Source organism: Rhinolophus sinicus, chromosome 5 (assembly GCF_057876585.1).
Source record: "Rhinolophus sinicus isolate RSI-liver-muscle chromosome 5, RSI-T2T, whole genome shotgun sequence".
NCBI classification, from domain to species: Eukaryota; Metazoa; Chordata; class Mammalia; order Chiroptera; family Rhinolophidae; genus Rhinolophus; species Rhinolophus sinicus.
Window position 1 is genome coordinate 8,194,747 of NC_142505.1, and position 13,422 is coordinate 8,208,168.

At 35.1% G+C, this 13,422-nt stretch overlaps 1 protein-coding gene across 5 annotated transcripts in view; it reads left to right on the top strand.

Moving 5' to 3' along the window:
• Nucleotides 1–13,422, top strand: part of SETD2 (SET domain containing 2, histone lysine methyltransferase) — a 109,630-nt gene that overhangs the window by 36,489 nt on the left and 59,719 nt on the right. For all 5 annotated transcript variants that reach the window (XR_016021252.1, XR_002136692.3, XM_088798193.1 and 2 more), the window contains 6 exons: nucleotides 829–960; nucleotides 2,552–2,680; nucleotides 5,929–6,052; nucleotides 6,992–7,069; nucleotides 8,707–8,804; nucleotides 10,633–10,759. Coding sequence is in view for 3 of the 5 variants with exons in the window: in XM_088798193.1 (XP_088654319.1) it covers nucleotides 829–960; nucleotides 2,552–2,680; nucleotides 5,929–6,052; nucleotides 6,992–7,069; nucleotides 8,707–8,804; nucleotides 10,633–10,759 (688 nt within the window). In the remaining 2 variants the exon portion in view is untranslated. The remainder of the gene's footprint in view (nucleotides 1–828; nucleotides 961–2,551; nucleotides 2,681–5,928; nucleotides 6,053–6,991; nucleotides 7,070–8,706; nucleotides 8,805–10,632; nucleotides 10,760–13,422) is intronic.

A 13,422-nucleotide genomic window follows, 5' to 3' on the forward strand; every position in this document is an offset into this window, starting at 1 on the left:
CCATCCTTGATTATATTTTCTTTTTTACAAGGGTCCAAAAATAGAGTTCAACAAAAAGGCCAGTAAATAGTCCCATTTTCACTTTTGCTTTGCAAAGTCTGGCATAGGTTTTTATGAACCCAGTTAATTTTGAACAGTTTCCCTCTCCTCCCCATATCAGTTTGTCTGCTTTGAGAAAGTTTAGCCCTCTGAAACCTTTACCTGATTATCCTGTAATTCTACTTCATTCTTTTTAAAAGAATTTTCCATTTTCTTTTAAACAAGATTTGTGCAAATTCGTTATTGCAGGATTCTCTAAAAGATTTAATTGAATTAAACTCTTAATAAAAAAATTATTAATTTTTTTTTTGGGGGGATTCCTTTTCTTCCTCAGCCTTGTATCCCAACTATTATTTGTTCATCCATGAAAACTGATTCTTAAACTTAACTTTAATTAAATCAGCTGCGTCGCTATTTGATACTCAGGAGTTTTCCTATTTTTCTTCTGAGCCAGATATGATTATTAACACTTGAAATCGCTCAAAATTCTAGGCTTAGCTGACCCCGTACTAGGACATAAGGGCTGAATACAAAATGAGGCTTGAATTTACCCCATTCTCTCATTTGCCAGGGCTAAGGTTGCCTCTTTCATGTGTTTTGCAACACAATTCTTAGTGTTTTCAGTCTCACAACTTCTAGTGATTAGATGTTTCCTTTCTTTTGAATGATTGACTTAATCATAATCATTTAAACGTGATACTAATGAGATTTAGCACATATTTTATTGTATATGTTGTATCATTGCCAGGAGATTTATTTAACCAGTTTTTATAAAATTTTACCCAATAGAAAGAAGAATAAATCCCATCGGGATATTAAGCGAATGCAGTGTGAGTGTACACCTCTTTCTAAAGATGAAAGAGCTCAAGGTGAAATAGCATGTGGGGAAGATTGTCTTAATCGTCTCCTCATGATTGAATGGTAAGTGAATGTGAATGCTTTGCTTTTGTTCAATCGTTCTATTAAATCTCTCAAAATATTAAAAAGAATTATTAATGAGGAATAAAATTTAACCTTTCACCTACCTATTGTTGAGTATTTATAAGCAGTAAAATCTCTGATGTATAATAGTGTTCATAAGGAGACAAATTTCCCTTGCATTGTGCATTAGATTATAGTACACATTGTAAATGCTCTGTAAAGTAACCCTAAAATGCTAACACAGTGATATTAATTTTTATCCAATCTACTTTTGTTTCTTGTAATGTTCATGTCCTGGGAGGTAAGTGTGGGTGCTTTTTAAGCTTTTGCTGTAAAATGAGATAGAACCCTAACATTTCAAAAATGGATAAAATAAAATATCTTCCTTTCCCAAACTTCATCCCCTCTATTTTTAGTCTTTCTAGATAGTTTTTATACCTATACCAACATAGGTAAATATTTCCTCTTTTTATGTATAGAAATTAAATCTTACTATATGTACTTTTTTGCAGTTTGTTTCTCCTCATTCCTCCTCTCGCTCCCCACACACTTAAATATGTGTTGGAGATCCATTCAGAGCTACACATACAGGTTTACTTAAATCCCTTGGCTTTATTACGTATTCTATTTATCGTTAACCCTTCAGTATTAATCTTCCATTGATAGACATTTGCTTCCATATTTTTCTTACAAACAGTAAACATCTTTACATTAAAAAATGTGATAAATTTTTATACCAATCTGAATTAAAAATTGTGTCCTTATTTTTAACATGGAAAGAATATTTAGGTCATTTATAGTGTAGGTATCTTATTTTTAGTGTTAATGAAGTGTTTTTTTTAAAAGCTCAGATTTTGGTTTTGCTCATGTAACAGTGTTATAAAAATAAAACATATACCTCAAAAAATAAAAAAGAAAGCATTTTTGGTATTCCTGTACCTAAACTAAAAGTAGAGATGACAGTACACATAAGAGTTAGCACTGTTATCCTAATTTGGTGTTGTTGCCCTCGTCTCTGCAGTCTTCTGGCTTTTCTTGCCAGCCTTGCTAAACAGATACAAAATACAGGATTTCTTTCTTTATGTTATTCCCACACTCAAACTTTTAGTAGTTCTCAGAATTAGGTTCAAATTTAGCCTGGTTTTCAGAGCCCTTTATAGTATATCGACAGCCTGCTTTCCCATCTTCCAGCAACTCACCTTTCTTGTCAATTATCCTTAGCAGTTTTATTCCCATTTCCTCAAGTAGGCCTTGTTTCCTGTTTCTGCACACAGACAGGCACTTGCTGTTGTATCTCGTTTTCCTTACCTATACATATCCTACGTGTCATTAGAAATTCTGCTTTAATCCTGCTCCCTCCTGAAAGCTTTCCTTCACTGTCTCACTCTGAAGTGAATCCCCCATTTTTTAAAGGAATCTCTTCATGATGGAAAGAATGATTGAGGAAGGTTCACAAGGAGGTTACCACACATATACTGATTATGCCATAAAGATGAGGATGTGCTACGTAGTTACATAACACATTCTAGCAACCATATTTTTAGTTCTTTTGCTGCTTTGAAGAATTAATTTTCTCAATTTTTCATGTCAGTTCTTCCCGGTGTCCAAATGGGGATTATTGTTCCAATAGACGGTTTCAGAGAAAACAGCATGCAGATGTGGAAGTCATACTCACAGAAAAGAAAGGCTGGGGCTTGAGAGCTGCCAAAGACCTTCCTTCGTAAGTTATGTTTTAATCACCTTTCACTTCATTTTTGTGTTACTGAAGTTGATCAGATACTTTGTAGGAAAACAATTTGTTTATTACACTGAAATTTAATGATTATTGTACAGAATGACCACTTGGTAGCTAGTTTGTAAAAAAAAAAAAAAAAAAAAATTCTACTTTTAGGAAATAAAAAAAAACTTTTCTGTCTATATAAGAACAGCGTTTTATTACTGAGTGTTTGCTGTAGACCCTCAAAGTCCCCATGAAACTATAAAAAGGAGTTGGGACAGAATCTGTTAGTTTATATAAAATTACTAATTTGGGATTACTAAATTGGGATCAGAGTAGAAGAGAGTATCTGAGGATATTGAGGTAAAGAATTAATGCATACTTGATAGACACTCAGTAAACATTTGTCGAATAAATAAATGTTGCCCTCCACCTAACTCATGCAACTTTTTTATATGTAATGCAATGAAAGGTTCACTTTATTTTCTGCCATATTCAGTATTTCCTTTAAACACAATTTTCTCATATATCACCTATTAAAGTATTCTTATGAAAGTTGGGTGTCTTTTTCTTTTAAAGTTATTTAACTTAAAATAATTTTAAAATATAGGTTACATGTGTTTATGATTGCTTTATTGTGTATTCTCCATCTGCCCATCTCTTTAATTTTTTGATGAATTTTAAAGGGAGTTGCAGACATGACCTTCTATAGCTATAGCCCTCTAGCTTTACAGTGATAGTGAGAGTTTCTGCCCCTTTCCACCCTTCTGCCTGCCATAGTGGAGCACTGTTTTCTTTAACAGACTTTAAGGAGTTCAGTGAAGAGACCTCATTAAACCAGGAGCAATTTCAGACTAGATAAAGATTAACTGAAAATCATAAGAATTATTTATTCTACCTTCAGGGGCTTTAGTCATTCACTGCATGCCAGGCAGTTTGGTGGCCTTTTTTTCCCAGGTTGTTTTTAATTGAGACATACAGCTTTTCTACGAATCTCAAATTAATTTATCTAGCCAGTTTTTTGTGTTTTTTAAGGAGGGCGCAGCTCACAGTGGCCCATGCAGGAATCAAACCAGCAACCTTGGTGTTATTAGCACCGTGCTCTAACCAACTGAGCTAACCGGCTACCCCTCTAGCCAGTTTTAAGGACTGCATGATATGCTTTTACATTGGCCTTATTGAGTTTTTTGTAGGTTAGGCAGCTGAAGGATCTGGTGATTCTTCCTACATTTCCTAAGGTACTGAGGACTTTGACACTCTTCTCTGCTGCTTCATCAAGCCCAGACTGTTAGGTCCATGGGCACTGGTGTATCCTTCAGACTTCCTGGTGGTGTGAAGTCTCTAAGTGACTTAGTGGTCGGTCAGACTCTGGTATTTAAGAACTTTTTCTAAATGAAGAGGTGATTTGAGAGCAGTGTTATCAGAATTGAATATTTTGGTGTAATAGAAAAAAAGTGTCTTTATAATATAATGGGGCAAGCAGTCATTCAAGTGATGTTTGAATTCCAAGCTATACCTTGAGCTTTGTGACCTTGTGCAGATCACCTAACTTCTCTAACTTCCATCTTTTCTGTCAAACGGGCATAATACCCATGTCCCAGCGCTTCAGTGAGCTTCAAATGAGCAAGATCAGAGAAGAGAATTTAGTTTTTGTAAGGGAGGAAATGGACATATTTTTTACTTAACAAGGTTCTAGATCCTGCATAAGGTGTGTTTTGTAGTCATTATCATCACATTTAATCTACATGGCCATCCTGTGATGCGTCGTTTTTTTCTTTTCTCAAGGGAGGGGACTAATCCTAGAAGTGAACAGTCCAACATTATAGGAGCTCAAATTTTGTGATCATTTTCTTTCTAACTTCTGAAGTTAGAAAATTTAAGCATTGTTTATAAAGATAGTAATTTGACTTTTTCAGGATTATTTATGAATAATAGATTTTGACTATTGAGACCTAAATGTGTTTGTGATGGACTGCTGTACAAATACATGTATATCCATTATAAATTTCTCTATTTTTGTATTTTGCTTTTTTACATTATTGCTTTCTCATTTGTTTTTAGCTGCTTTATTTTCTAAACTAAGAGGGTTTGATTTTTTTTCAATTGGCTAGTTAATTCCTTTTTTAATAAGTGCATTGATTATGTCAATATGTTATAAACAAATACAAATGATTGACATTTTTTACATCAAAATAATCTCTGGTTAGAGTTAGGGCATATTTATTTTGAAGGGATAAGACAAGACTTCCAGGTAAGCCATTTCGGGTCAGAACTTGGGACGAACGCATAATGAAGCATTTGTCTACATGGAGGTTAACATATGAAGTCATTGATGGGAATGAGCTTTTATAGAATAAAGGGAGGGGAGGAGAATGAGAATTTACTGTGTTTCCTCGAAAATGAGACCTAGCCGGACAGTCAGCTCTAATGCGTCTTTTGGAACAAAAATTAAGACCCAGTATTGTATATTATATTATATAATATTTATTGTACCCGGTCTTATGTTATGTTATATATTATATTATACCCGGTCTTATATTATAGTCAAATAAGACTGGGTCTTAATTTAATTTTTGCTCCAAAAGACGCATTGGAGCTGATTGTCCAACTAGGTCTTACTTTCAGGGAAACACGGTGATATCTTCAATAGAGAAAAAATAGGGAAATAACCAAGAAAAGAACAATCAAGGGTGGATAGTAACTGAAAGAAGCCAAAGAGAGAGATTCATAATAATTATTGATAAATGCTAGAGAAAACTCACAGAGAATGCAGCCAGAAAAAGGCATATCTCACCTTTGACATCGTTAGATACCTTTGAGAGTAAAGGTAGTAGAAAGGCTGCTAGATTTGTTTAAGCTGCCTTATTTTTTCCTAGAACATAAAGACTCTAATTTTTTAGTGCCTCCTGATTTCTTCAGAGTTGTTTCTCAGCTCTGAATCACTTCTTTCATGATAATGTAAATCAGACTTGCAGGTTTGTTTTAATATCTAGTTAGAGCAAGGATATACATCTTGGTACTATGTATAAATTATAAAAGCTTCTTTGGAAAGTATTAGGAAGGAGAAAATTAACCTCGACTAGATGCTAGGTACTTTACATTTTAATTATGTCTTATGTATTAATAATACCAAATTTATCCACTTTGCAATATTTCTTTAAGTTCATTAGTTTTCCTTGGATGTATGTGTTTTCCATGTCGGAAAGTGCTCCTAGGTAGGAAGTGCTATTGTTTTCTTTTTGTTTTGCCAGCAACACCTTTGTCCTGGAATATTGTGGAGAGGTACTTGATCATAAAGAGTTTAAAGCCCGGGTAAAGGAGTATGCACGAAACAAAAACATCCACTACTATTTCATGGCCCTGAAGAATGATGAGGTGAGCAGCATGAATGTGTTTACTTTGAAACAGATCTGGAAGTTGTTGAGTTTGAAAGGGTCATTGATACGGACTGATCTCAAATAAAGGGCAGAACATGAGGGGTAGAACAGTGTATTTAGTTTGTTTTTATTTGTTTACAAAACATGGGAGAGAGAGGTACTTACATATGTACTATATATGCAAATGTAAAGATTCATGCTTCATGTTACAACTCTTAAAAATTATTGATGACCGATAGAGCTTTTGTTTATGTGGACTATATTTGTCAATATCATTAAAAATTAAGGCTGAGAAATTAAAAAATATTTATTATTAAACCACTTAAAAGTAGTAATAAGCCCATTATATATTGACCCAAATAGCATGCTTTTATGAAAATTATTTTTAAAAATTTCTTTTAAAGAGGAGTGCCACTGTTTTACATCTTCATAAATCTCTTTAATATCTGGCTTACTAGAATTTAACTAGATTCTCAGATCTGTCTCTACATTCAGTCTGGAAATGCAAATTATAGAGATGGACCCCAGGACCTAACTCTGGGATTGGGCCCAGCAGGGGTTGTAACAAGCTCTCCAGGGGATTCTGATACACACTCAGGTTTGAGAGTTACTGCTTTGGTATAGCATGCACTTTAAAATGAAGTTATATACACATGAAGTGCAATTGGAATGTAGTAGGATATAAAAAATATCTAAAAGTAAATGAGAAAGATAGTGATAGAGTCAGAGATAATTTTGCCTGTAGGTAAAAATGTTTATAGTTAGCAGATCTTCCAGAGGAAGCAGTCATCACTTTGATGTATAAAGTATGAGAGAGTTCGCTAAAGGGAACGGATGTCTGGGATGGGATTTTTAATTTGCCTAATTCCTCTCCTTTGCCAAATGTAAATATATTTTAAATTCTCATTTTTAACTCTTAAATTATCCTTTTCCCTAGATAATAGATGCCACTCAGAAAGGAAATTGCTCTCGTTTCATGAATCACAGCTGTGAACCAAACTGTGAGACTCAAAAAGTAAGTTGAGGTAGATTTAGAGTTTGGAATATTTGTTCAAGGTTGCTGTATCAGCCACTTTAGATCTATATCAAAGGTGCCCATGGCTTTTATTTTTAAATCATTTTAATCATTTTTTCCTACTCTATTAAAATTTTGATTTTGAAATAAGTTTAGATTTTTAAAATAAATAGTGTGGAAATATAATAGTACAGAGTTCCTGTATACCATCCTTCTCCTAGTTTCCCCAAATTTTCACATCTTACATAACCTGAACACAATTACCCAGTCCAAGAAATACTGTTAACTATTAGCTAATCTAAAGACCTTATTCATATTTTGCCATCTGTCATTTTTCTGGTCTAGGATCCAATCCAGGAAATGCCCATTGCATTTCATTGTGACCTCTCTTTGCCATAAATTTTAGATATTATTTCAAAGGTGCCCAAATACAAAAGTAAATTTTAATTTTGGTGAAGTCCAGTGTGTGCTATTCAGATTTTTATCACCTCCCATCCAGTGCCAAATTTGACCGTTTAATGCCATAATAAGGGGCCTAATGGCTATAGATGAGGGGGGTTATTTGTGGTGTGCATGTGGGTACACTGCTTTTCCTCAGCAAGGCCAGGCTTTGGGGCTTGATTTGCTTTAATTCCCTGGGCTTGGCATGTAGTCGACACTTGATAAATCCATTTACCAAATGTGATAGGACATTTGGAGTACCCTCTCATTTATGATTTGAGATTAGATTTTTACAAAAATGTATACTATAGAACTTTGGTTCTTTTTTAGGTTAAGAAAGCTAAGGACCCAATCCCTACAAACATATGTATCAGTGATTCCCTGTCATATTAAAATAGTGCTTTTGACGCCTGGATATTTTTTGTCTTTTGATCTGTGAGCTAATAAGATCTTAGATTTGTCTGTTTCTAAAAGCTGAGCCATATAACGAATAGGAGAAACCAGTCTGCAATCATTAAACCTAAGTTCTGGTTCTAGTTTTGCCTGCAGCTGGTGGCCACATGTCTAGCTGTGAGACTCCAACAGGACAGTGTCCCTTCATCTTTTTAAGTCTGGGTTTTTTTCATCAGTAGCATGTTGAGATGGTCTGGGCTTACATCTAACTTGTTCTGGGACTATAAGGTCTAACTCCTGTGTATTTACCCTATTTTAATTCCTGAGTTTTATGCATCTATTCTGATGTTTCCCTTCCCTTTCACTATACTCAGCCATATGACCACTGCTTCATGAAATTAAACTTTTGGCATCATTTCCCCGTTTCCATACTCCATCTTACCTTCTAGCATAGTTACTTTTAACATAGGTAATAGAAATTTGCCTGTGATACTCAGTGACACCAGCATTCCCTGTTTGCCTAATTTTAGTACAAGTGAATCTTTACTATGTGGAATGTATATTAAGATTAAAGTAGCAGTTACTTTTATTAGAGACAAGTTATGGATATTCAATCTGGTAGTTCATTAAATAAGAATAATACTTAAATATGTTAGTTTATTTAAAGAAAGACATTCCCCATTAACATATTTGGAGAAGGCTTTATTGTCTAAAGAGACACGTGTAATTAAGGATGCTAATGATGAGCTTTAAAACACAGATTAATCAGTTACTAATTTCTTTTGTTTTAAAAAACATCTCAGTGGACTGTGAATGGACAGCTGAGGGTTGGGTTTTTTACCACCAAACTGGTTCCTTCAGGCTCAGAGTTAACATTTGACTATCAGTTCCAACGATATGGGTGAGTGTTGTTTTTACTCTGTTTTGCTTCTTTTTATGGGGAAATAGACTGTTAAGATGTACAGATAAAAAACTTTGATGAGAATTACTAAGAAGTTATATACTACCAGCTCCTATATAGTATACTGTTTCAATTTTGTGTGGTTTTGCTACTGTATGATACTTTGGGCCAGTAAATGATATTGTATGTGAACTAAATAATTTTCCTCTGAATTTCATGCCGTCTTATTTATATGTTTCTAATATAATTTAAAAACTTATAGAAATGTCAACAGTGTGTGTAAATAGTAGAATAAATCTGTGTATTTATCATTCATCTGTCAGTTATTAACTCATGATAAATCTTGTCTCATCTATACCATGTGGTGCTCTGAAAAATAATTTGTTACCTAGTTTTGTCTACCAAACGAGTAACTGATGCAATAGCAATGAATATCCCTAGCATCTATATTATGATTTTATAAAACCCCACTAGAAGGAACAGGGTTCCTTGGAGCGGTGTCTGATTTTAAGTTTGAGATAGGAATTGAACAAGATGATCATGGATTATCTTGTCATACCAGAAAACCAGATAGAAAAGATTAGGAGGGTCACGTCAAAGGGACTCAGAAGCTAGCTCGAATAGGCTCTCACCAAAAGAGGGAGAGTTCCTATTAACACTTAAGCATCAGTCAGGACAATAACTGCAATGGTTTGAAGCACATTATGTAAAATCCATGCATTTTAATGGTACTTTAAAAATAAAATTGCATTTATCATAATTGATGGGAACCAATTCATGATTTTGAAAACTAATTTAAAAATTAAAAAAGAAAAAAAATTAAACATTTATCTTGTCTTTTCCACGTGAATTCTACTTCACGTTTAACCAAATAGTTTGAGGAAGTTCTTTATAGAGGTTATTTCGACTAATAAATGAAGTAGTAATAGTATCACCATTTTGCAACAGCTCATAAACTAAAGGATCTAGGCAATGGTCAAGTATTTGGGGATGAGTACAGACCAGGTTCTGTGTAGGGCTCCATATTGTTTTCTCTTGTGTTTATACTGTTCTCTGAAGGAAGAGAAACTGAAAGTCAAGTGCTATCTGTGATTCCCTGCTCTATTTATTGACTAATTTATTTTTGTGCCTCCGACTGCTACTGTCATACACTAAATCTATCAATTTACTTTTGGAATAGTCCTTCATGTTTTCCTCAGGTAGCTCTTTGGTCACACAGTAAATAAATGGCAGAGGTGGTTTTTACTCAAGCTTATAGAGTTAGGCCTGTGTTTTTTCCACCACTTTTCCTTGACTCTGTGGTTACATTTATTTATTACTCGATTTATTTTTATTGTCTCATCCTTATGTGATGATAACTTTCAATAATCATGTGTTACCTTTTAAGAATCCTGTACTCATAATGCATTTTATATCTGTATATATTTGTAATAATACATTTTGTTTGTTCTGTGTGCCAGTTAAATATTTGTGTGTAAGTAAGTAATAAATGTATTTAAGCAATTGAACATTTAAACAGTTTTTTCTTAGCCCAATATGTATATGATCTCTTATTTTCAATTATTAGTGGGTACTCGTAAAATGGAGAAATTACTCATTAACATCTTGGCTAGTTATATCTAGCTAATAAAGGAAAAGTGGAAAAAGAATGAATATTTTTAAGAGTAATTTTCAGGCATTTGCATTAGACAGTATTAGGTTTGTTGGAGTCTCAAAGTAATTTTTTCTTTAGGCTTGATTGACTTCTCTCTTGTAATTATTATATTGTCAACATTTTTATATGGTTTACTTTCACATAACTGACATCTTTCCTGTGCTCCTTGAACAGAAAAGAAGCTCAGAAATGTTTCTGTGGGTCAGCTAATTGCCGGGGTTACCTGGGAGGAGAGACTAGAGTCAGCATCAGAGCAGCAGGAGGGAAAATGAAGAAGGAACGATCTCGTAAGAAGGATTCAGTAAGTGTTCTATCCTCCTTTCAGCTTTCACCATATGCATTTTAAGAAGGGAGGTAGCTTTTCTGATTGAAGTTTGAAAAGTCAAAACTACAACCAGAGTAATTCAGGATCAGAAGAGATAATCATGGAAAAGAAAGATGGATGGTTGCTATTTTTACTTCAGGTTCATAGAGAATTGCGTACTGAAAACTATTGAAGTCATCTTGAAAACACATGGGCTAATAGTTTTTTAGAGCCTATAAAACTCCTAACCCTGAGTACAAATAAAATGTTTATCTGTTAGCTCACTTAAGTCTGATCTATATTCTAATATTTTAATATTGGGTCTGTCTTTTGTTTGAAACTCTAAAGTTTGAAAGTGTTCTTAAAATCTCTGAAAACCCTTTTTAGAGTATAAAGTGAGGTTGTTTGTTTTCCCCCTTCTTCCGCCTCCCCCCCACTCCAGTTCAAGCCGTTGTTTCTCAGTCTAGTTGTGTAGGACACAGCTCCCTGGTCCGTGCTGGTATTATGAGCCTTACGCTCCCCGGGCTGAGGCAGTTGGTTGCCAGTTGTCGGTCAGCAGCTCACGGCAGCTCTCGCCGGCTGCCGGCCACTCACACTGGCCACTGGCCGCTCATGGAAGCCCAGCTCCAGGGATAGTTGTTGTTCATAATCTTAGCTGTAGAGGGCGCAGCTCACTGGCCCTTGTAGAAATCGCACCTGTGACCTCGGTGTTAGGAGCACGTGCTCCAGCCACCTGAGCCACCAGGCCGGCCCCTAAAGTGAGTTTTGAGAGGTAACACGCAACCCAAGAATGAGAAAGGAATAGTCTCAGATGATCGTTTCATTTAATACGTTAGGACAATAGTTAATAGCCTTTTTTCTACCCCAGCTCACCTGAGTTACTACTGGAGGTGGGAGGTATCTTGGTACTAAAGGGACTCTTAAGTGGGACAAGGGCTTTGTGTTGTTTTTAAAAATGTCCCCTCCCTTTTTCTGAGGATCCCTTTTTCATTACAATGTTTCTCAGCCTTGTAACCACCTGGCAGGGTACATAATGAAACTGCACATTTCTGGGCCCATCCCTAAACCTGTGAATCTTGGTGAAGGGCTAGGAGAAGGAGCTAGGGGGTTGCAGGTGTTAGCGTAGCCTCCTGTGATTCTTTTGCAGTTAGCTCATTCCTGGGCTTTTCAGGAACCAATACTGCTAAGAATTATAAATGACATCAATCTTACTGTTTAGATGAGGTAGAAGACAATGGGGGAGGAGATAAAAGTATAATGGTTAAAAGTTGATGTCAGTAAGCCCAGATTAATTGGAGAGAATTAATTATAGAGAATCTGAATTCTCTAATATGACATAGATAGAAAACAGCATTGAAAAGGGCCATTTAAAAATAAAAAAGGACCCCGAAAGGGGCCAATTAAAAAAAATGCAGTAAAGGAGGGTTTATATCAAACACCTGTGTTTCTACCACCCAAGATGGATGAATGCTCTTGAGAATATTGTGTTTACTTCAGCTTTCTTTTTAGAGAACATGCATAGTGTAACTGTGCCAAGCACTCTCCTAAACACTTGAGAGATTACCCCATTCTCACAATAAACCCTCAAATAAGGTACAAGCATTTTCTCTCTTTTACGGATGAGAACACAGAGGCCCAGAGAGGTTACAAGGTCACTCAGTAGGTGATGGAAAAGAGCTAGTCTAGCTCTTACGGTATCATCTTTGATCTTAACCATTAGGTTGCACTGCAGTCAAACTGTAGCAGTCAAACTGTAGAGAGCAATCGCATCCCTTCCCAACTCTGAGACAGATGTGGTCATAACAGCCAATGTCTGCATTTTGAAATATATTGAGTTTTTTTGTGTATATAAACATTTTAACTGCTGTAATGTTTTTCGTCATATAACAGTTTACCTACATATATTCCTACTAATGGACACTTGTGTTTCCAGGTTTTTGGTCTTAATATCAACAGTTAATATCTTTGCACATATCTCTTCTACACATGTTTCTTCAAGATATCCATGGAAGTGAAGCCTATTATTGGCCTTCTTGACTTGACTATTACAGGAAATGTTTCTGTAAACTCTATTAAGATTGCTTTTATTTTTAACTCTTATTTCATTGATAGTGTACCAGAAGAGCCACAAAATAGTCACTAAACATATTGACCTAAGCTAAAATCTCCTTAAAAACTTCCCTTTGGCTCTTTCCTGTTTCCAAAACTTACAGAATAAACGTATTTTTTAAAGCTACTTTATTGGTGGGGAGTGTCCTTGTAATATTATGGTTTCCTGGGCAGTGTTATACCTCCATCATACTAATATCCAGTGGTTTTCTACTTTCTTGATAAGATTAAAGAACAACCCTCAAGGAACCAAGGGGGTAGGTGTTCCTGTTTTTCGTTTGCTTCTTTTTTTCTGGTAATAGTGTGTCAATATCAGTATAGGCTTTGGTATTACAGACTGAATTACATGTAACACGAATCCAGTCATTTAGTGGGCTGAAGTCATAGGTTGCTGCAGATGTGAAGTTATTCTGGAATAAGAATGTTTTGGATGAAACTTTGCCCATATAGAGCAATGAACCAGAATGAACCTAGGTTCCTAGAAGGGTCATTTGTCCTTGACTCTAAAGAAATATAACTCTAGTTTAGTTTTATTTGGATAGTCTCCTGCT